We start from the raw sequence: 23,273 nt of genomic DNA, 5'->3' as shown, positions 1-23,273 counted from the left end.
GGAGCCTCCTAGGAAATGGCAACGATGTAAAAAAGGGGGGTGAAAGGGAGGATTACAGCAAAAATAGGGTAAAATATTTTAGGAAAGGTCATATACCATAAGAATGCAACCACAAGCCTCAAGTATTTTGCTGAGCCATACTCTGAGCCACAAAGCAGGCAGCCTGTGCTTACCTTGGTAGGCACTCTAACATCCTTCTGCAGGATGGAAAGGTCCTTGTAATACTTCTGGAGGTCTTCACTCAGCCTTTCCACGCTTATGGACATGGCTTCATCCAGGGCTTCATAATCATAAGATGAAGACTTCCTAATTCTTTTAAACTGCTTATTCTGAAGCTGCCTGAGGTAGTAGCCCCAGCGATTGGGGAAATCATGTAATAGGGCACCAATTAAAGATACTACAAGAGGGGAACCTAAAGAAAAAGGAAAGAAAACCTAACAGTGTCAATACAAAGCCTTTTAAAAGAAAATTATCACTGAGTCAACTCAGTTCAGGTATTTCCGTTCTGTGGCAGAAGAGCGAACAGTAAAGTTAATTCTCCTCCCCCTTTTGATTTCCATGATTATCTCCACAGAATCAGTCATTATAGCCCACTTAGACTAAATCAACGACCATCTCCATGTAAGAGGTTTGCAGCCTCCATCCTCTTCGTGCCCTCAATCCATCTTTTATCTCATGACCAGAAAAACCTTCCTTATGAATATTTAGGTAGGTCTCTCCTGTGTTCTAAAAGCTTCAGGGACTCACTAAGGCCTGGCATTCAAGGCCCTCCACCCCCTAGCACTATACTACTCCTCAGCCTTCTCAGAATCATGGATCTCAAGTTCCTAGGACTCTTAGTCCTAGCTCTACACCAAAGCTGTCACTGGAGAGCAAATGGCCCTCGGGGCCAGCCCACAAGGGCAAGAAGCTCTTTCTACAGCCTCAGGCTGCCTCTATAGGTCAGGGTCAGAAGAGGTTTTTCTACTGATGGGGGGCAGCTGTGGGCACCCAGAAGGACAGCCAAGAACTAGGCCAGCATCAATTGGGCAGATGTCTGGAAGATGGATTACAACAGGGAGAAGTTGGATGCAGAAAGTCCAGTTAGTCTAGACAAGAGGTAACAAAGCCCTGAACCAGGGATTACTTTGTGGCTAAATTACTTACTGGCAACCTGAAAAAATCCAGCTGCAAGGTGGAACCAAATATTACCATTCTTATGCTAACTTAAGGAATGGCCAATGGGGAAGAGCCATGTCCCAAATTGATCCACTTGTCCTTAAGGAAGGTACCTTTGCACTCCTTTACAATACTATGAGCCTGTTCGGGCAGGTCTGTTTTCTTCATATTAACAAAGAGGGCCAAGATTTCCAATCCTTTTTCTTTTCTTAAGCCACTCTCCACAGGGACAGCATATTTGGGACCTGTAATGGGAGTATGAGAAAAAAGAAATAAGCCACAAGGCACATCTCAGTGAACAGAGTCCAGGGGAAGAGAGTAGGTGGCCACTAGCAGGGAAGCTTACCCATCATGGCGTCAGTCACGCTCTTATCTCTGCTTGTGAGAAGTATCTGATGGTGACTGTCAAAAGCTTTTAGCACCCACGAATCCCAAATGTCATCCAAGATCAAAAGAGACCTAGGGTAGAAAGGAAAACTCTAAGGACTCCCTGGGAGCACTTAGGGAATCTCTATTTTTTATTTTTTTATTTTATTTTACTTTTTTAACTCTTACCTTCTATCTTAGAATCAGTACTGTGTCTTGGTTCCAAGGCAGAAGAGCAGTAAGGACTATGCAATAAAGTAACTTGCCCAGGCTCATACAGCTAATAAGTATCTGAGGCCACATTTGAACCTAGAACCTCCCATTGTTTAAGCCTAGCTCTCAACCTAGTGAACCACCCAGCTGCCCCCAGAGATGTCCCTCTAAAAGAAAAGATGCGACTATACCATAGGAGGCACAGGGGAAGGCTGACCACAAGTCTTGCCTCTGGACCTTCTGGCCAAGTCCCTTCACCTCTGCCTGTGCCAAGAATCTACCTAAAACCACAAGTTGCCAAGCAGGGAACACGCAGTGACTTAGTTGCCACTGCTGGCCGGGTACTATTGTATTAAGAGCTAAAGAAATGAATACAACCAAAAAAGTCAATTCCTGCCCTCATGGAGCTTATATTCTAATGGGGGAAGACAACACACACAAAAGCTGAAAAGCAAGAGGAGGCTGGAGGGGTAGGGGGTGGGGTATCCCTACTTGGGAGTTTCCCACACCAATGAAATCACAAGTTTAATCCAAAAACATATATTTCTATAATCAACAAGAATGTCCTTCCAGATGCAAGTTATTAACCATTCTATGAAAAATGCTTTTGATGACTAATAATAAAGAAAATGCACATCAACAACTGAGATTTTTGTCTCACATTAGCAATGAGCCAGAGATTTAAGTGATCCCAGGGAACCTTCATGTAGGAGATGTTTGTTTTTATCTTCCCAAGATACTTTTTAACCACTCAAGAGAACTGTTTCTCACTGAGGAAACTGGAATATATAAATAAAAATAAATAAAAACCCTTACCTTCCATCTGAGAATCAATACTATATATTGGTTCCAAGGCAAAAGAGAGCAGTAAGGGTAGGCAGTGACTTACACAAGATCATAGCTAAAAAGTGTCTGAAGCTACATTTGAACCCAGGACCTCCCATCTCTAGGCCTATCTCTCACTCTATTGAGCCACCTATCTGCCCCCAGAATGTTTTTTAATAAAATGATTTCATTTGAACCCTTGGTATTTCTCTGCATCAGATTATGAAGTGATCCTGAGAGTCAAGATGGAAGAGAGAAGAATGTGCACTTATTAAGCACTAGGCACTGTGCTAAGTGCCATATAGATTTTATCTCAGCTGATTCCAACAACCTGCTTGGGAAGTTCTCCCAAGCTGAAAAAGAACTTCCATTATTTTATTGACAGAAGGCCCAAAGGTGGGAGTCAAAACCAGCTCCCCTTAATCCATTTAGCTGAAAATAACGATGAGGAAAAGCTGAAGACCCTCCCGGCCCTGCTTGCCCTCAAGTGGATGCCTCTTTCCCTACCTTGGGTATTTGCGCAGCATCAAGAAACGGAGACGATCTTTGGCTTCCTCAAGGTTAAGTGGAAGTCTCTGAGAGAAAGCACCATCCTGGTCCAGCCGTGTGCACAGATTCTGGAGTTTCATCAGGAGACCAGATTTGTCCTGTTGGCCCACAGAGACCCAATGCACACCTTCTGGGAAGCATGCTGGAAAAGACGGAGCAAGGCCAGGCAGGGTCAGATTATGGCTTGATGAAGCCCTCAGCCTAGACCCCTGCATGAATGAAGGGCAGACCTGTTCCAAAGCCACATTTCTCCCTTCTTTGAGAGAGCAGGAAATAATGGACTATCAGGTAATTCCACTTGATTCTTTAGAGGCATAGACTCTGGAGAGGAATTTGTTTGGGTGTTTATGGGAATGTCTCCATCTTCTGAAAGCTGCCATCTCTGGCACTATGGAAAGAGAACTGCCCTTTAGACTCAGAAACATGTCAGTTTTGGACATGACCAATGTGGAGAATTTGTCTTGACTATACATTTCTTTTTTTAATTTGTATTAAATATTATTTTTAATTTTTTTCATGATTACATGATTCATGTTTTCTCCCTCCCATCATTCCTCTCTCCTCCAGGACAAGCAATTCTACTGGGACTATATGTTTCTAAAAGGTTTTGTTTTTCTTTCTTTCTCAAGAGGATGAGGGGAAGTAGAGAGGGAAAGCAGATCTTCATTAACTGAAAAATATATATATTTAAAGAAAATTAAAAACCTGAATTAAAGACCCACAGACATGCAGCTAAAGCTTCCCTAGTCAGCAGGGGCAGAGGGGGCGGAGGAAGCGGGGCCCCAGAATTCAGAGGTTGCGCCTCTCCTCTCCGGTCCATTCCATCATGTCCAGCTCCTTTGCTGAGCTGCTCTTCCTTGTGGCAACACAGTGCAGGAAGCCAGACCTGGCAGCAGGAAGAGCCAAGTATGAATGTGGCCTCAGACACTTACTAGATGGATGACTCCAGGCTAGCCACTTCAGTGCTGTCTGCCTCAGTTTCCTCACCCATAAGATGGGGCTACATAATAGCACCTACCTCCCAGAGTTGTTATGAGGATCAAAGAGAATATTTCTGTGAAGAGTGGTCACTAGCAAGGCCACTAAGAGCACAGAGCAGGATCTACATAGATACACACTCTCTTCTCCCTTTCCCCTTTGTTAGAAGGAAGACGACAGCATAAGGTGAGGAGAAGGTGAGTAAATTTCTCAGGAAATGAGTCCAGTGTTAAAAACAAAAAAAGATGTAAGTAAAATCTTAAAAAGACATATTCTATTACAAAACACAGATTGCATAGAGGCCCCTTTCAAGAATTCATTTCCTATACAAAAAAAAAACATTCTTATATGTACTTAGTTGAATTGGCTGGGTTCACATGGCTACTTACTACCAGAAGAAGGAGAAATCAAAATTCAAACTTTCCAGAAGCAAATAACAACCGAGTTTCTTGAACACCTACCATCTACAAGGCACTACACAGACAGTGCACTAAATGCCATGTCCAGGTGATACAGTTTCAAGGGACTTTGTCTTGCTTACAACTGCCTTCGTTTCTGGATCCCAATGAGGACACAAGAACAGTCCCCGAGTCCCTACAGATAACACCATGTTATCAAAGCTACATCCTGGTCTACATTCCAAGCTGCTGACAAGCATCTCCTGTTGCTAGGCAAATTTTTCCCTTGTTGCCCAATCCCAGAGACTCCCTCCCCTCTTTCTTAAAATACTATAAAACCAGGGACAGCTAGGTGACTCAGTGGATTGAGAGCCAGGCCAGGAACCAGGAGTTGGGTTTGAAATCTGACCTCAGTCCTCCTAACAGTGTGACCCTGGGTAAGTCACTTGACCCCCATTGCCTAACCCTTACTACACTTCTGCCTTAGAACCAATTGGTTGGTTCTAAGGCAGAAGGTACAGGTTTAAAAAAAGAAAAGAATACTATAAAACCTGTCATCTCTTTGTCCTCTCCCTTCCCTGACTTGGTTCTATCCCAACTGCCACACATTTTTTTCCTCTCTTTAAAAGAAACAAAGTAGCTGAGCACACTGGGGCGCTCTGGTTTTTTATGTCAGCTATTCCTCTCTGGTTTAAAATAACAGATACACCAAAGTACTTGGCAACTATTAAGTAAATATTTAAAATATCATGTGATGACATTCAATGATGTCATTGTCAGAAATTCTTGCTGGCTTCAGTTATGATTTTCAATCTAGACATTCCAGAATTTTGGGCAGCCCTGATGAGATTAGTGGCATAGATGAGACCCAACCAGATATTCTGAGGGGACCCTAAGGACATCCTCCCAGGAACACTTGGTGCTCCTATGCAAAGGGAGCCCAGTTCAGGCAGAGATACCCACCTCTTCAAGAACTCCTCCTCAGACTTTATTTTTTCCTGTTCTCTCACCCCCTTTTCCTGCTCATGGGCTCATCCCTGTAGCTGTATGCAACTTTTTTTTTTAAACACTTACCTTCCATCTTGGAATCAATACTATGTATTGGTTCTAAGGCAGAAAGTGGTAAGGGCTAGGCAATGGGGGTTAAGTAATTTGCCCAGGGCCACACAGTTGGGAAGAGTCTGAGGCCAGATTTGAACCCAGGACCTCCGGTCTCTAGGCCTGGCTCTCAATCCACTGAACCACCCAGCTGCCCCATATGTAACTGTCCTGCACACAGACCCCTCAGAATCAGGTGGTCTTATACCTCCTGAGAAGGTTTCACCCCACATGCATATTTAACTTTCCTCCCTCAATAAATTCCTCCGACTTCAGATGTCTCAAAGAAACTCTTTTTAAAGTTAACACTAGTGTCAGAAGTGGGATCAGAGATACAAAATAAACCCACATAAGTCACCAGTATTCCTATATACCTCCAACACATCTCAGCAGCAAGAATTAGAAAGAGAAATCCCATTTAAAATCACCCTAGACAATACAAAATACTCAGGAATCTATCTGCCGAGACAAACACTGGAACTATATGAACGCAACTACAAAACATTTTCCACACAATTAAAACTAGATCTAAACAATTGGAAAAACATTAACTGCTCATGGGTAGGATGAGCTAACATAATAAAAATGACCATCCTACCCAAACTTATTTAGTTATTTAGTGTCATAGCCATCGAACTACCAAAAAACTTTTTTTACTGAATTAGAAAAAACCATAACAAAGTTCATTTGAAAGAACAAAAGATCAAGGATATCCAGAGAAATCATGAAAAAAAAATGTAAAAGAAGGAGGACTTGAAGTCCCAGATCTCAAACTATACTATAAAGCAGTGGTCATCAAAACAATATGGTACTGGCTAAGAGACAGAAAGGAGGATCAGTGGAATAGACTAGGAGTAAATGACCTCAGCAAGACAGTCTATGATAAGCCCAAAGATCTCAGCTTTTGGGACCAAAATCCACTATTTGATAAAAACTCCTGGGAAAATTGGAAGACAGTGTGGGAGAGATTAGGTTTGAATCAATATCTCACACCCTAAACCAAGATAAACTCAGAATGGGTGAAGGATTTGAACATAAAGAAGAAAACTATAAGTAAATTAGGTGAACACAGAATAGTATACATGTCAGAACTTTGGGAAAGGAAGGATTTTAAAACCAAGCAAGACTTGGAAAAAAAAATCACAACATGTAAAATAAATAATTTTGATTACATCAAATTAAAAAGGTTTTGTACAAACAAAGTCAATGTAACCTAAATTAGGGAAGTAATAAATTGGGAAACAATCTTTATGACAAAAACCTCTGACAAAGGTCTAATTACTTAAATTTATAAAGAGCTAAATCAATTGTACAAAAAAATCAAGCCATTCTCCAATTGATAAATGGGCAAGGGACGTGAAGAGGCAATTTTCAGTCAAAGAAATCAAAACTATTAATAAGCACATGAAAAAGTGTTCTAAATCTCTTATAATCAGAGAGATGCAAATCAAAACAACTCTGAGGTACCACCTCACACCTAGCAGATTGGCTAACATGACAGCAAAGGAAAATAATGAATGCTGCAGGGGATGTGGCAAAGTAGGGATATTAATGCATTGCTGGTAAAGTTGAGAATTGATCCAACCATTCTGGAGGGCAATTTGGAACTATGCCCAAAGGGTGATGAAAGAATGTCTGCGCTTTGATCCAGCCATAGCACTGCTGGGTTTGTACCCCAAATAGATAATAAGGAAAAAGACTTGTACAAGAATATTCATAGCTGCGCTCTTTGTGGTGGCAAGAAATTGGAAAATGAGGGGATGCCCTTTGATTGGGGAATGGCCAAACAAATTGTGGTATATGTTGGTGATGGAATACTATTGTGCTGAAAGGAATAATAAAGTGGAGAAGTTCCATGGGAACTGGAACAACCTCCAGGAAGTGATGCAGAGTGAAAGGAACAGAACCAGGAGAACTTTGTACACAGAGACTGATACACTGTGGTACAATCAAATGTAATGGACTTCTCCATTAGTGTCAATGCAGTGATCCTGAACAACTTGGAGGAATCTATGAGAAAGAACACTATCCACTTTCAGAGGAAAAACTGTGGGAGTAGAAACAGGGAAGGGTGTGAACTTTAAATTACTCCACCCTACTTAGATTTTACTTTATGGTGAAGTTAGAACTTTAAGCTAAGTCTATTTTTAGAAATTAATAACAAAAAGGTTAAGTAACTAACAAAAGGTAAACTTAACAAAGAAGTACTAAGTAACTCAAAAAGATATAGTCTAATCAAAGAAGATGAGAACTAAAGAATGGGCAGTTCTGGAGAAAAGCCTCTGATGTGATTGGTAGAAGAGGGGACACAAAAAGGTCTATATATTTCATATCACTTCCTCTCTCCAGTACCTTTGGCAGTGGAGAGGTGGCTGGTGGCAGCATGCTGGGCCTTTTCGCACCTTGGCATGGCTACAGCTATTGTCCAGTTCGGTGGTGAATTTCTGGCTGAGTTTTCTCCTTTACTTTCCAACTTTATCCTCTTAGAAGTCTCTAATCTTCTTCAGAGACCTAGTGGCAGAGATCTTGAACTCCCCTGGCACAGGCCAGCCGGGAGAAATCCTATACCTTCTTCCCTTTTCCTCCTTAAATCCTTCCCTCTATATTAATTAAAATTATCATAAATTTCCAGACTGACTTGGGTATTTTATTTGGGATTTTTCCCTGGCAACCAATTAATTTAGATTTTAAGTCACAACCCTAAAATTATCTTTACAAGGGCAACTGCTTGATTACATGGGTTGAGGGGGATATGATTGGGGATGTGGACCCTAAATGAACATCCTAGTGCAAACATCAACGACACGGAGATAGGTTCTGGTCAAGGTCATATGTGATACCCAGTGGAATTGCACATCAGCTTCAGGAGGGGCAGAGGGAGGGGAGGGAGGAATGGAGTATGATTTTTGTAACCAAGGAATAATGTTTGAAATTGACCAAATAAGATAAATTAATTAAATTAAATTAAATTAAAAAAAGAAGTGGGTTCAGAAGGCCGAGGATGGAGTACTGAAGCTCGGGTATCACATGGGCTATTTAACCCCATCCATACTTGAGCTGTTTGTTTGGTGAGAACCACCCTTCCTCTTGATTCTTGAACTGCCCCCTTCAGGTTGAGTCCTTTTATTGACAAACCCAGAAGCCCTGAGGGCTCTTTCAAATTAATTGAGAATTCTCAGGTAAACCAAGAATTAGTGTTCTTGAAAGAGTGGATCCCAGCAGGTCCTTCTGTATGTGAACTTTAGGGGAAATTCTTATTCCTTTGGTCATGTTTCCAATTAGGATATAATCCAATAAAAAGGAAGGAGAAATGTCAAGAGCCTCCCCCTGCCCATGAGTAATCAAACTTTTCAAAATAAGGATGACCTCCTCAGGGTACTCCTGCTGGACAGATGTATCTCTGGATGGCATGGCAACAGTTCAAGCCACTGTTGGTTGATATGGGGTAACCTGACAGAAATAAATTAAACTATCCCATAAAAAAATTAAACAAGCAAGCAAAAAGTTATCCCAGGGATTAGGATGTTTTAAGTGGCCCCTGAAAGTGGGATGTTTATTATTGCAAATTAAAACAACTAAGGCTAGTAAGTATTTGATAATATTAGAATTTAACTCTTACCTTAATTGCAAATTAGGTAAAAAAATATATTAAGGCTAATCATTGAAAACCCCTATAGTGCTCACAAACTTCTGGTTTTCTGGGCAGCTTTGAGTGATGGATTCTGCCCTTCTTCCCCCTGAAAGGTTTCTTTTCATACTGTCAATGTATCTGTCTTATCACTGTCTTTTTGATTCTTTGTAAATTGTAGAAAAATCTTTGTTTTGTTTTTTGTCTGAAAGATTCTAAAGGGATAAATGCAGTCAGGAAGAAGAGCTGCTAAAAAGCTGCAGTCAAGGCATTCCATATGCTGAAAAAAGTGTAACAATGTTTGTCCTTGAAAGCAGTTGTCTCAGGAAGCAGGGCTGCCCTCATTTGAGGTTTTCAGTGGGAGAGACTAATGAAAAGGAGAAGCAGTTCTCCACTAATACTGGTCAAGACACTCTGGCTGAAACTGTTGCAGAGAGAAGCTAACCCAGTCTGTCCTTCCTCCTCACCAGAAAGGGGGTTGGGGGGAGCCTTAAAGGGCCCCTGGGTGAAAGTATCTGTCTTACCTGTGCTAAGCAATGCTGGCAGGGGCTTCCAAGCATTGTTTCACTTTATGCTTTTTCCTATAATCTGAGAAACTAAAGGGAAAAGATTATAAAAGCAAAATGTTCAATATGTACTGTAAAAGAGAATTTTTTTTCTTCTTTCTTCTCTTATACCTCCAAATTCTGACTACATGAGTGTTACAGAGATAAAAGATGGATACAAAAACTAATTAGTGAGAGAAATTTCTACTGGAAACATTTCCAAATTATGATGTGAGAATTTCTGATGAGTTTTTTGGGAGATACTATAGGAATTGTCTATAGTCTATAGAAATTGTTTAGATAGGAATATGAGTATTGAGTCTGATGAAAACAGAAATTGGCAGATCTATTAGGTGGGACTTTCAAATTACAGTCTGAAGCTTAAAATTTGTTTTTATTAATCATAGAATCTGATCAAGAGAGATTCAGTGAACTTGAGATTCTACAAAATTCAGAAAAGGTTTAGAATAAAGAACTTGGGGAAACAGTACAGGAAACTTTTAGGCTATGAATGTTACCTCCTGAGAGTGAACTGAAAGCTGGGAACAAGAGAGACATAATTTTCAGGAACATGTTCATCTTCCCAAATGATGCCTTCTGTGATGTGGGGAAGGATGGGGAGGGGCTGGGATACTTGTGGATAAATTCTATTAAAATTTTTTTAAGAACAGATAGAGGTCATGGACTAAGAATATAAAAGAAAAGAAAAAAGAAACTTTCAAACCACTCTTAGTTTCCAAGAAAATAAAAGTAAAACTGGAAATGTATTTAGTTACCCTTCTGTTATTTACTAAGCAACTGAAGTAAGTAAATTTATATGAAAATTTATATGAAGTTTTTATATGAAGACTATGAAAAGTAATAGTAAGGAAACACAAGAAATTAATTTAGCCTTTGGGTTGAGAAGACACAATCAGTAAACGGGTTCTCTCATATTTTTCTTTTTTAACAGTAATGGGACTTTTTCAGCCATACCTCTTATTGAATAAGAACCCTATGAACTCATTCATTGAAAGTGAGTACTGTAGGCCTCAATGACAAAAGATTTTCTTTTCTCTAACTTCTTTCCCAAGTCCTCCTTTCACTTTCTTTTCCACCAGTTTTCATTGAATGGGGGAAAGAAATTTTGTTTTAACTCAGGTAAATGGGCTAGAGAGGAAGTTTCCTTCCTATTTCTACTGATTAATATCATAACATCATTCCCTGATCTCTAATAGTTTTCTGCTGGTATCAGTGCTTACAGCTGCAAAAGTATTGTTTTTTCTCTAAATGCAATGGATTTAGAAGTTAATGCTTTTTAGAATAGAAAATGGAAATTTTTTTAAGCTCTCTGCAGATTCTAAAAGGTCAAGGAGCAAAGCCAAGCAGAGAAGAAAAGGGGAGAGAGTATGACAATTTGGAAAATGCCTTGTGACATTGAGTGTTAACTGACTGCTCAGCAGACTATTACAATTTCTTGGAGTCTCAGATAAAATTAGACAAAAAGGTGAATGATCAGCCCTGAAAAGGGCTCAGTAGGTCCTCCCATTGAAGGGGGTCTGGCCTTCCCTGAACACCCCATACACACCTTGTAAGGAAGAAAAGGGAAGGCAGACCTAGAAAAATCACAAGGAACTGAGTCACCAAGTGCCTCTTAGACTGAACTAACTGAAAAATGTTATGGGATTTACATGGTGACAACACTCATTCATATGATTTCTGTTGGTTTGATTATTGATATGGTCAATTATGTGGATGGTTTTTTTAAATATTAAACCATCCTTGCATTCCTGATATAAATCCCACCTGATCATAGTGAATAATCCTCATGATCACTTGCTGGAGTCTTTTTGCTAGTATCTTATTTAAGATTTTTGCATCTATATTCATTAAGGAGATTGGTCTATAGTTTTCTTTCTCTGTTTTTGATCTGCCTGGCTTTGGGATCAGTACCATATTAGTGTCATAAAAGGAATTTGGTAAAACTCCTTCTTTGCTTATTTTGTCAATCTCAAAAGGTGAAAGGGAATATGTAGCAGGATTAGGAGAACATTACAGGCTATGAAGAATTGAGTCACAAGTTGTGGTCTTCTTAACACAACGAGTAATACAACAATTAGGGAAAAGCCTAAGATCACATCTAAAACAGAATAGAGCATTTAAAGTAGCTATGATTAGTATTTCTATTACTGGAGAAGATAGGCACAATTATCAGATGCCCAACCAAATTAATCTCTAACAAGTTAATAAGTTAAGCCTAAGGTTATTGTAACATAATGGGAAGCTCCCCTCATTACCTTTAGTTCCCAACTAGAATGAGATCACTGTAAATCTATCTTATTTCTTTGTTTTTTGGACATTTAAAAAAGTTTTCAAAGAGATATCTTTTTCTATCTCCTCTCCCCAGTTTTTGTTACTAATATAAAAAAAAAAGGTTGATGATTTGTGTGGGCTCATTTTAAACCTTGCCATCTTACTGTGGTTACTCATCATTCTCATTCATTTTTTAAAATAATCAGTAAGATTTCCTAGATAAAGGGTCATATCATCCATAATTTGGTTTCCCCTTAGTCAATGCTTACTGAATGGAGTGAGTTTACAAAGGAAAAAGATAAGGGCCAAGAACAGGTGCCAGAGGACAAAAGTGGATGAGGACTCAGCAGAAGAGAGAATGGGGACCCTTGGATGGGGGGGTGGGGGAAAGAAAGGCTCCTAAAACCAAGGGAGTAGTTGGTCATTTGGGTAAAAATCATTAAAGATCAACAAGGTTGAGGACTGAAAACAAAAGATTGTTAGATGGAACTCACCCAGTTAACACTGGCTGCAAAGTTCCATCCCAGAGTAGGATGAGATCTCTCTTCCACACTCAGATCACAGAAAAGCCAACAAGAAAATACAATGTTCATTTTGTTTCTGAAACATCTTATGAAATCTTCTTCAGTCCCTTCAGGGAGGATCCTCAGATCAAGAATAAACTTTCTTTTTAAACCTTTATTATGCAAAATTGGTTCCAAGGCAGAAGAGAGATAAGACTAGTAGTGGGAGTTAAATGGCTTGCCCACTCACAAAGCTAGGAAGTCTTTGAGACCAGATTTGAACCTAGGACCTCCTGTCTCTGGGCCTGGCTCCCCATTCACTGAACCACACCTCACTGCCTCCAAGAATCAAATTCTAATACTGCTCCTAAGTCAGTATCCCAAAGAGATCAAAGAAAAGGGGAAAAGACTCACACGTGCAAAACTATTTTATAGTAGCCTTCTTTGTGGGACAAAGAAATGGAAATGGAAGAGATGCCCATCAATAGGGGAATTGCTGAACAAGTTGTGGTATATGATTGTGATGGAATTGGATGGAATTATGCTATAAGAAATGGCAAGGGAAATGGTTTCAGAAAAATCTGGAAAGATTCATATGATGTGATGCAGAGTGAAGTGATCAGAATCAGATCACTGCACATAGTAACAGCAATATTATGAGAGAATGGTCAGTTGTGAAAGTCAGCAATCCAAGACAATTCCAAAGGGTGTATGATGAAAGATGCTGCTATCCACCTCCAGAGAGAGAACTGAGCAACTCCATGATCTGCAGCCGAGTACAGATTGAAGAATATTTTTATTTATTTGTCTTGCTTTTTTTCTTTCACAACATGGGTAATGTAGAAAAATGTTTTGCCTGACTTCATCTGTATGTTATTTCTTGTCTTCTCAATGGGAGGGAAAGGATGGAGAAAGGGAAAGAATTTGGAACATAAAATTTGTTCAATTTTAAAGAAACTAAAATAAACAACTTCTAAAAGGCACACTAGATGATCACTTACAAGCCATCTTCCTCTCCTTCCTCTAAAAGAGGTTCTAAGGCAGAAAGTAAGGGTTTTAAAAACAACACCAAAAAAATGTATAAAATAGAAGGAAAGCCAGAAAGCAGATTAGCAGGACATGTTTGGAAATTACTGAGTAACCATGTGTGCATATGTGTGCATACATGTGTTTTTAAAGCAAGTTGGACATCAGTTTCATGTATAATCTTTTTCTGTTTTAAGGCTCTAAATAAAAAAAAAAAATAAAGCTTTACTTCTATCCACTATAGTACAGTATAAGTACTTCTCATAATAAAATGTGGAATAAAAAGTCCAGAGAGCTTAAGGAGAACCTTCAACTAAATGGTCTCTTAAGTTATTTCTCAACCCAATAATTCTAAGAATTATAGTTCACAGTAACCTGATCAAATCTGTCAACCAGTTTTCCTCCAATTATATCATTTCAAAGTAATTATTCATGAAGAATACATTATTGGCCACCACTCTCCCAGGATTTGAGCACTTACTTTTTAATAGGTTGTGGTCCCGGACAGCTTCTGCGGCAAGGACAGACTTCCCACAGCCTGCCATACCATAAACTGTGACCCACCCTGGTTCATCATTCAGCTTATAAAGCTTTTCCTGGATGGACTTCACCAGCTTCTTCCTAGTCACAAATACAACAGGCCTCTGTGGCACGCCACCTTCACACAGCACTGTCTTCACTGAAATCCAAAACAAAGAAAACAAATAAATCATCCAAAAGGTCACTCAGACAAATGCCACTAAATCATTTCAGAATGTCTCATATTTTCAACACCAATTGGGAAATGGCTAAACAAAATGTGGTACATGAACAAAAAAAGAACAGTACTGCACCATAATAGAAGATGCATATGAAGAATTTTTTTTAAATTGGGAAGATTCCTGTGATATGATACAGACCAAAAGTTAGAACAAGGAAATAATATATACAATGATTTTAGCAGTGCAAATAACACCAAAAAGTGAATGCTGTTTAATTATGAACAATGAGGCACTCAAGAAGAGATAAAATCCAATTCCTTCCTTTTATTAGACAGATAGGTATAGAATACTGCATATGCAGTGTTGATTACTTTTGCTGAACTGTTCTCTTCCTTTTTTTCCTATTACAAGGAAGAGCTTGAAAGGTAGTTGGAAAGGGAGTAACAAATGTATTTGTAAATATGTGAACAAAAGATATTTTTAGTATTTTTAAATTTTAAGTAAAATTTTACATAAAAAAAGAAATTAAACTAAGTTACTCTAGCTTCTGGCTACAGTTTTTCCCACGTGTTTGGGAACTCAAGAGACTTTGATGTTGCCCCCTACCTTCCAAAAGATGATAATCACTCTCTTTTCTGTAGGTCAATCTCGATGCTATAGTTTTCTGTGGCTTTGCAGGTCATAATTCCAGTACTATGATTCTGTATGGTTTACAAAATTTCTATCTTGCCCCAATTAAAGACTCGTTATTAATTTTTTTCATTTTAAAGATTCATTACTGTAACTACTTTAATTCTGTTTCTCAGCCTGATAATATGTACAAACATCAAGGTTCAATTATAAGCCAGGGCTTCCACATTCTTTAACTCTGTCCTAAAATTTTATCCAATCTCTTTTCTAATAAGGTTAGATGGGAAACTTCAGAGGCTTCATTCAAGAAATGTGGTTTGGTCAAAAACTGAAACAGGAGACAGCATTCCAAAGAATCCAGATGAAGAAAGCTGTAAATGAATAGTTAAAAAAAAAGAAAAGAAAACAAAGGTCCCATGGAGAGGGAAGCTAGTTCAGGAGAAAAGAACAAAGATGGAAAAGAGTAATTTTTCCCCACATACTGAAGCTAGAAAAGAGAACTTGAGGGTACCATTGTCTATTGGAACCAGCTTTAGGAAGGTAGGTCTCCAAGCAGCCTAAGGGTGTCAGTCCTAAGATTACAAAGACTGAAATGAGGAAGCTGCAGCACCAAGATAAACAATCCAGCTCTTTCTAAAGTGAAGGGGTGCAAGTGAAATTATCCACTAGGAAACAGGCTCTGTGACCTCAAGAAGACTGAGCAGTTCTTAAGACTTCTTGTGTATTCTATTCGATAAAAACTGCTGGGAAAATTGGAAGACAGTGTGGGAGAGACTAGGAATAGATCAACACCTCACACCCTACACCAAGATAAATTCAAAATGGGTGAGTGACTTAAACATAAAGAAGGAAACCATAAGTAAATTGGGTAAACATAGAATAGTATACATGTCAGACCTTTGGGAGGGGAAAGGCTTTAAAACCAAGCAAGATATAGAAAGAATCACAAAATGTAAAATAAATAATTTTGACTACATCAAACTAAAAAGCTTTTGTACAAACAAAACCAATATAACTAAAATCAGAAGGGAAACAACAAATTGGGAAAAAATCTTCATAGAAACCTCTGACAAAGGTTTAATTACTCATATTTATAATGAGCTAAATCAATTGTACAAAAAATCAAGCCATTCTCCAATTGATAAATGGGCAAGGGAAATGGATAGGCAGTTCTCAGATAAAGAAATCAAAACTATTAACAAGCACATGAAGAAGTGTTCTACATCTCTTATAATCAGAGAGATGCAAATCAAAACAACTCTGAGGTATCACCTCACACCTAGCAGATTGGCTAACATAACAGCAAAGGAAAGTAATGAATGCTGGAGGGGGTGTGGCAAAATAGGGACATTAATTCATTGCTGGTGGAGCTGTGAAATGATCCAACCATTCTGGAGGGCAATTTGGAACTATGCCCAAAGAGCAACAAAAGAATATCTACCCTTTGACCCAGCCATAGCAACTGCTGGGTCTGTACCCCAAAGAGATAATGGACACAAAGACTTGTACAAAAATATTCATAGCTGCACTCTTTGTGGTGGCCCAAAACTGGAAAACGAGGGGATGCCCCTCAATTGGGGAATGGCTGAACAAACTGTGGTATATGTTGGTGATGGAATACTATTGTGCTCAAAGGAATAATAAAGTGGAGAAGTTCCATGGAGACTGGAACAACCTCCAGGAAGTGATGCAAAGCGAGAGGAGCAGAACCAGGAGAACATTGTACACAGAGACTAATACACTGTGGTATAATCGAACGTAATGGACTTCTCCATTAATGGCGGTGTAATGTCCCTGAACAACTTGCAGGGATCCAGGAGAAAAAAACACCATTCATAAGGAAAGGATAAACTATGGGAGTGGAAACGCCGAGAAAAAGCAACTGCCTGAATACAGAGGTTGAGGGGACATGACAGAGGATGGACTCTAAATGAACACTCTAATGCAAATACTATCAACAAAGCAATGGGTTCAAATCAAAAAAACATCTAATGCCCAGTGGACTTACGCGTTGGCTATGGGGGGTGGGGGGGGAGGAAAAGAAAATTATCTATGTCTTTAACGAATAATGCTTGGAAATGATCAAATAAAATATATTTTTAAAAAAAAATTAAAAAAAAAAGTGAAGTTAACAAATAACTAGTAAAAAAAAAAGACTTCTTGTGTATTTACTGACTAATAAACAGTTGCAAATTTGATCCATTACACTGTTGGCCATCAATTACACTGCTGGCATTTATTCTCTATTCCTCCCCCTCCAAACTAAAAGAACTTTAGATAGGTTCATAACTTTCCCTGAAATGCACACAACAGAATTATATCATTCAACTTCAATAACAAGCCCATCTTCAGAGTTGAGGATGGGATGGAGAGGAGAGGATGTCAAATAAGACTGATATTTTGAGGAGTTTGTTTAACCCTTCCCTTAGAAGTCTTAGACTCAATACTCTGTAATGGTTCCAAGACAGAAGACTTGTTAAGGCTAGGTAATGACAGTTAAGTGACTTGCCCAGGGAAAGTGTCTAAGGCAGTGGTTCTCAACCTCTCAATATATAGTAATGAGAATACATAATGCATATCAGATATTTACATTCCGAATCATAACTGTAGCAAAATTACAGTTTTGAAGTAGCCACCAAAATAATGTTTTGGTTTGGGGTCACTGCAACATGAGGAACTGTATTGCGGGGTCACGGCATTAGAAAGGTGGAGAACCACTGGTCTAAGGTCAAATCTGAACCCAGAACATCCCAAATCTCCAGGGACTATCTACTGAGCCACCTAACTGCTCCAAAGCTGATGCTTTTTAATGCTACTTATGTGGTTACTGTGCATTTTGAAGGCCGAGGATCTGAATTAAACCACCAGGTCACTTTACCTCTCTGGGTCTCAGTCTCAAGGATTGGCCTAAATGGCCTCAAAGGTCCTTTTCAATCCCTCCATCTAGGCTTCTGTCTCCTTAACTGTAAAATGAAAGGGATATACTCAACCCTTTCTAAAGTTCCTTCTGGCTTTCCATCTGTGACCACTATGGCCCCTAGAATAACCTTAGCTCTGCCCCCAACTACTGGGTGACTGTGGACAAGCTGTTTCACTGTCCTGGGGCTCAGATTCATCATCTATTCAATAAGGGAATTGAGTTCGATGACCTCAAAGGTCCCTCCTGGGTCAAAATCCTTAAAGCTATAACATGGTGCCTCTAGTGATAAGCCTCTTTTCAGAGCCAGCTGGTGCCCAGGCACAGTAAGTCTGCCGCCAGCCCATCACCATTACCTTTGCCTTTATCTGACATCCTCCAAGAAGCCAGGCTCCCCTCCATCCCACAAGCATGGGGTCTCAGAGAAGAACTTGAGAGCACAAGCCGGGTAATATTTATAGAAAATGTCAAAATGAACCAAGAATGACCAATCCCAGACTACTGTGGGCAAAATCAACTTGATTTTTAACAACTAAGTGGGAAAATATTCCTATCCTACACCTTCACTTCTAAAGAGAATCTGCTTCCTTGAGTACACTTTCCTAATGGGAAGGCAAGGTGGCAAAAATGAAAAAATGTATCATATTTGAAGTACAAGGACCTGGATTCAAATCCTGACTTACCTCTAACTGGTGTGACCACTGACAAGTAACTTTGGCCTTAGTTTCCTCATCTAGAAAATGTGAAGGGACTGGCCTATAAAGTCCCTTCCAGTTCTAATCCTGAAATCCTTGGATACTGAGATAAAATGTTGGCATTTTAGCATTTCTTGATAGAACATGGATCAGATCACAGATACTGACCATATGAAGTCACTCCATCCACTGGATCCTTTCCATTATATGAAGAAAGAGGAAGACCTTTTTGGAGAAGGAAAGCCAAATCCTTATACCCTTCATGTAGCAGAGCATTGTAGAAAGATATGTAGGAATTATTATCTTTTCCAAGTAATACCGTAATTAGCAAAGCTGCTCGCTTCTTCTGGGTAGGCTAAAAAGGAAAAAAAAAACACAAAACAGCATATATAAGGACTTTTTTTCTCCCATGATCACATCTCCAGGTTAAATTCGGAAAACTTCTAAGGCAACAGAAGTAGCCTTAGAGCTAGGGTCCTTAACCATTTCTGTGTCATGGACTCCTTTGGTGGTAGGAGTCCCATTTCAGAATAATGTTTTTAAATAATTAAAGGTTAAATTTCAATTAGAGCTTAGTTAAAATAAAGTTGTATTTTTTTCCTAACCAACTTCACAGATACCTCTGTCCCAAAATCCATCCACAGACCCCTTAGAAGTATAGAGGTCCTATATTAAGAAACTCCTGTCTTAGAGGATAGTCAATAGAAGTACCAAAATTTAACACCACCCTGAAAGATTAAGCTATATCACTGATATAGAACAATTTTTTAATCCATAAAGCAAATAGACAATAGCATGAAAAGTTTATTTTAAGGTAAAATTATAATATCTACTTATAAATATTTATAAAGTACAAGTAGCATTTACTGTAGTAAATTATAAAAAAATTATTTTAAAACTCTGCATCAGGAGAGCTGGTTGGCTCAGTGGAGAAAGCCAGGCCTAGAGATGGGAGGTCCTGGGTTTAAATCTGACCTCAGACACTTCCTAAATTGTGTGACCCTGAGTGAGTCACTTAATCCCCATTGCCTAGCCCTTACTGCTATTCTGCCTTGGAACCAATACATAGTATTGATTCTAAGGTGGAAGGGAAGGATTTTAAAAAAAGGATAAAGATTTTCAAAACAACCCTCGGCATCAAGTAATATGTCTGGTCCTTCTAGTCTTAAGATGTACCTCATTTCTTATTTTCTCCTCCTCTGACAAACTGAGAACTTGATCAGAAATCATGTGATCCATGAGGTAGGAAGTCTTGATGTCCCTTTCCAGGGCTTCCTTGTGCTGAAGCAAACAGTTCCGAGCTTTGGCATCCATCCTCCTCGGAGCTGATCTTCCTCCTCAGGGCTGAGAAACATGAGCTGGAATCAAGATAACAAAAAGCTGGAAGTCACACACAGGGCAATCCCTCCCCGGCCCCAGGGAGCAATTGTCAAGGTAGAAATCCCTGCCGTTGGCCCTTTGTCTAGGTTAGAGAAACCATTCACATGTGCTCAGCATTCCCAGCTCAGCTACGGACTGATGCAAGACAAAACAAGAGGAAACCCTTCCCCCACACACACATCTGATGTCATCTCTTGGATTTGGAGTAAAGGAAGGCACATAAAACCGGGTTTCCACAATCTACTTTTCAAATTAGAGCCAAAAGCAAGTAAGATCCCAAGTATAACATTTAATAGTCATAAAAGCCCATGTTTCCAAATCGATCATAGTATCTCATGAGTTTATAGCTGCAATATTCTATTAACAAATGTTCATGTTTACAACAAATCACCAAATGAGGAAGGGGCCCAAAATAGAAGTGACCATTTGTCTGCATTTGTCAATGGTCAACTGAAAAGAACCTAAGCTTGTTAATGGGAAAACAGGAGGAAAAATCATGCCTGGAGGGGATGAGTTTTAGGAACTTCTGAAATTTGTTAAATCTTTATTTAAATGTTTTAATATTAAATAAAATAATTCTAGTACTTCAGAGAGGTAGCAAGATGTAATCAAAAGATTGGGAATCAAGAAAAATCTACTTCCAATCCTGGCTCACCCTAGCTTTGTGTTCTAGACAAGTCACAGAACTTGTTCTGAGCCTTGGTATTTTAGTAACTATGAAATGGGGACTATTAATGCAATTTACCTACATCACAGCACTATAGTTTGCCTTAATCATAACACCTCATATTTATAAAGTAGTTTAAGGCTTGCAAAGTGAGCCTCAATAATAATCTGGTGAGGTGCTATTATTATCCCTAAAAATAGGAATGTTTCCAGATGAGGAAACTTACAAGGGATATGACTTACCCAGGGACTGTCTCTCCTCTCTTATACACATACCGGTAGGAACTGTCTGGGGCAGAATTTGAACTCTGTCTTCTATACTCCAAATACAGCACTATGTACTACTCTACCTAGCAGCCTCTTCCGGTACTATATCAGTGAGTTATGATCTAATTTAACTAAGGTAGTCATCGCAGACAAAGCTGTGGACCTGGGACTATGGAGTTTCCGCCAAGACAAACTACAGTTCCCTCCCGCCCTCCCTCCCTCTCCTGGATTTACAGACACTGCTGCTTCCTGAAAATTGTACAAGTGAAATCACTACGGTCAGCATTTCCCAAACTTTCTTAGCCACGGAATACATTAGGCCTCTAAATGAACAGAATGAATCCATAAATACTAGTTCGGGAAGTTTAGGACATAGAATATTAGTTAGGTCAGAGATTCTGGAGCAAAAGCATACCTTGCAGACAAAAAATTCTCTTTTCCTCATCTGTAAAACGGGGATATTTGGACAAATTACATCCTAGGGATCTTGAGTGGAAAGTTCTTTGAAGGTCTTAAAGGGCTTAAATATAAAACATAAATACATAAACACAAAATACAAAAAACATAAATAAAAACATAAAACAAATGTTGAGGGGAGGTGCCTTTTTTAAAAACAAGATTTAATTTAAATAGTATATGGGGAAACCAAAGGAAAAAATTCCCCTCTACCCATGCCTGAAGGCAGCCAGGTGGCACAGTGGATAAGAGTGCCAGGCCTAAAGTCAGGAAGATGAGTTCAAACCCTGCCTCAGTCTTACTTGCTGTGTGACCCAGGGCAAGGCACTTCGTTTGCCTCCTTCCCTCATCTATGGAAGGAAAGGGCAAAGCACTGCAGTATCCTAGCCAAGAAAACTCCAAATGGGGTCAGAAAGAATCTGTCCTACACAACTGGACTTAACTGCCAGTACCCCCAGGGGGTTGTACACTGAGGCCTTAAGTGACTTGCCTCTGGTTACCAACCTTCTGTCAAGAGATGCAACAAAAAGCAGTCTTCCTGCCAGCACCCAAGTTGGGTCACTCAGGTACAAGCCAGGGCATGCTGCCTATATGTGGTGAAAAAAGCTGGGCTCTGCTACCCCTCACAATGGAGTGGAGAAACCTACTAGAAAATATTTCCTCATCAATAAAACAAGGAAGTGAAAAGGAGCTTCAGCATTTCTGGAAGATACCCAGTTCGAAAACGAAACCAACAATCTAGAAACGAAGCTTCTGCCTGATCTCCATCCAAAGCAGTCTCCTTCCAGAAATTCCTTGTGTCCTATCTATGGGGACACGTATATTGGGGGTGGGAGTGGTATACACACACTTACAGATTTATGTGTATCTGTAGCTAGATAGATAATGTATATATACATCAAAACGTCTATAAATATACATAAAAACTCATTTATAGAGCATTTTTGTAATTTACAAAGCACTTAACTTTTAACTCATTTGAGGTATCTCTCACACACACACACACACACACATACACACACACACACACACCCGAGTTTTCCCCACACAACCTAAGCTTCCAGAGGTATCTTCACTGTTTTGTTTTGTTTTTGTCTTGGTAAAACCCCAGGACCTCGCCCAGTGCCCAGCACCCAGCAGACTTTTGCTGCTTGTTGACTGGTCAATTTCTCAGTCTCTTCCACCAGGAGCGTCCGAAAGATGTACAGACGGGGCAGGTCCTCACTGCTTCACACCAACCTTTCCCGGGAGGGGACGTCCTTTGGCTGCAGCCCGCCCGCAGGTGCGCGTTCCAGGACTCCACACCCCCTCCCTCGGAACCGGCCGCCGGGGGTACCGTCCTTAGGGACTGCCCAACAGCCGCAGGATCGGTCGGTCCCTCCCCGAGCCCCGGACAGAGGGAAATCGTCCCGGAGGCGCGGCTGGGGCCCGAAACCGAGGCCAAGGCTAAGCCTGACACAAAGTAACTTCTTCCTCTTCCTCCCCCGCCCTCCCGCTAAGGACCCTGGCGAAGCTCCGGCTGCTGGTCGTCCTCGAGTGCCTCCCCGTCCCGGGATCCGCCGCTAGAGGACTAGAGCCAGGAAGCGGCCGTTACCACCGCTTCCCCGCCCAAAAGGGAGGAGAGAGACTACCAAGGCGACCCATAACCGCCGGCACCCCGCCCCGAGGCCAAGCCGAGCGCGTGCACACGTGAGCGCCAGCGGGGACCACGGTCTTTTTGCTGCTCGGGCTGCGCGCGCAGCTAAGCGCGGCCTCGCCGCTCGAGGGTCTACGACACTTGACCCCAGGCCGCCAACGTTCTGGCCGTCCAAACTGCGAACGCAGCCATACTCTGTATACCTCTCAAGAGGTCTGAAGGTTTCCACAGTCTTGTCAGAACGTGATTGTTTTAACTGTGCCCGCGCATCTTAGAGTCCGCTGCAGTCTCGCGCTCGCGCCCTGACCTCCCCAACCTATAGTATAACGTTCAGGCCGCCAAAGCT

General features: G+C 40.3%; 1 protein-coding gene across 10 annotated transcripts in view; it reads right to left on the bottom strand.

The window, feature by feature from the left end:
• APAF1 (apoptotic peptidase activating factor 1) overlaps positions 1 to 23,268 on the bottom strand; it is an 86,108-nt gene extending 62,840 nt beyond the window's left edge. For 4 of the 10 annotated variants that reach the window (XR_008912122.1, XR_008912123.1, XM_007503259.2 and 1 more), the window contains exons 1-9: positions 22,531 to 22,669; positions 21,251 to 21,355; positions 19,699 to 19,880; positions 18,691 to 18,877; positions 14,061 to 14,258; positions 3,070 to 3,253; positions 1,505 to 1,617; positions 1,272 to 1,403; positions 174 to 412 (exon numbers count right to left, since the gene is read on the bottom strand). Coding sequence is in view for 8 of the 10 variants with exons in the window: in XM_007503259.2 (XP_007503321.1) it covers positions 174 to 412; positions 1,272 to 1,403; positions 1,505 to 1,617; positions 3,070 to 3,253; positions 14,061 to 14,258; positions 18,691 to 18,877; positions 19,699 to 19,836 (1,191 nt within the window). In the remaining 2 variants the exon portion in view is untranslated. Of the gene's footprint in view, positions 1 to 173; positions 413 to 1,271; positions 1,404 to 1,504; positions 1,618 to 3,069; positions 3,254 to 14,060; positions 14,259 to 18,690; positions 18,878 to 19,698; positions 19,881 to 21,250; positions 21,356 to 22,530; positions 22,670 to 23,130 lie in introns of those variants that run through there. The other 6 variants (XM_001364836.3, XM_056798681.1, XM_056798680.1 and 3 more) reach the window with 5 other exon arrangements.
• Positions 23,269 to 23,273: the final 5 nt, after the last annotated feature.

Source organism: Monodelphis domestica, chromosome 5 (genome assembly GCF_027887165.1).
Source record: "Monodelphis domestica isolate mMonDom1 chromosome 5, mMonDom1.pri, whole genome shotgun sequence".
In the NCBI taxonomy this organism is placed as follows: domain Eukaryota; kingdom Metazoa; phylum Chordata; class Mammalia; order Didelphimorphia; family Didelphidae; genus Monodelphis; species Monodelphis domestica.
Note: the sequence above shows the minus strand (reverse complement) of the source record. Positions and strands in the feature narration are given on the sequence as shown.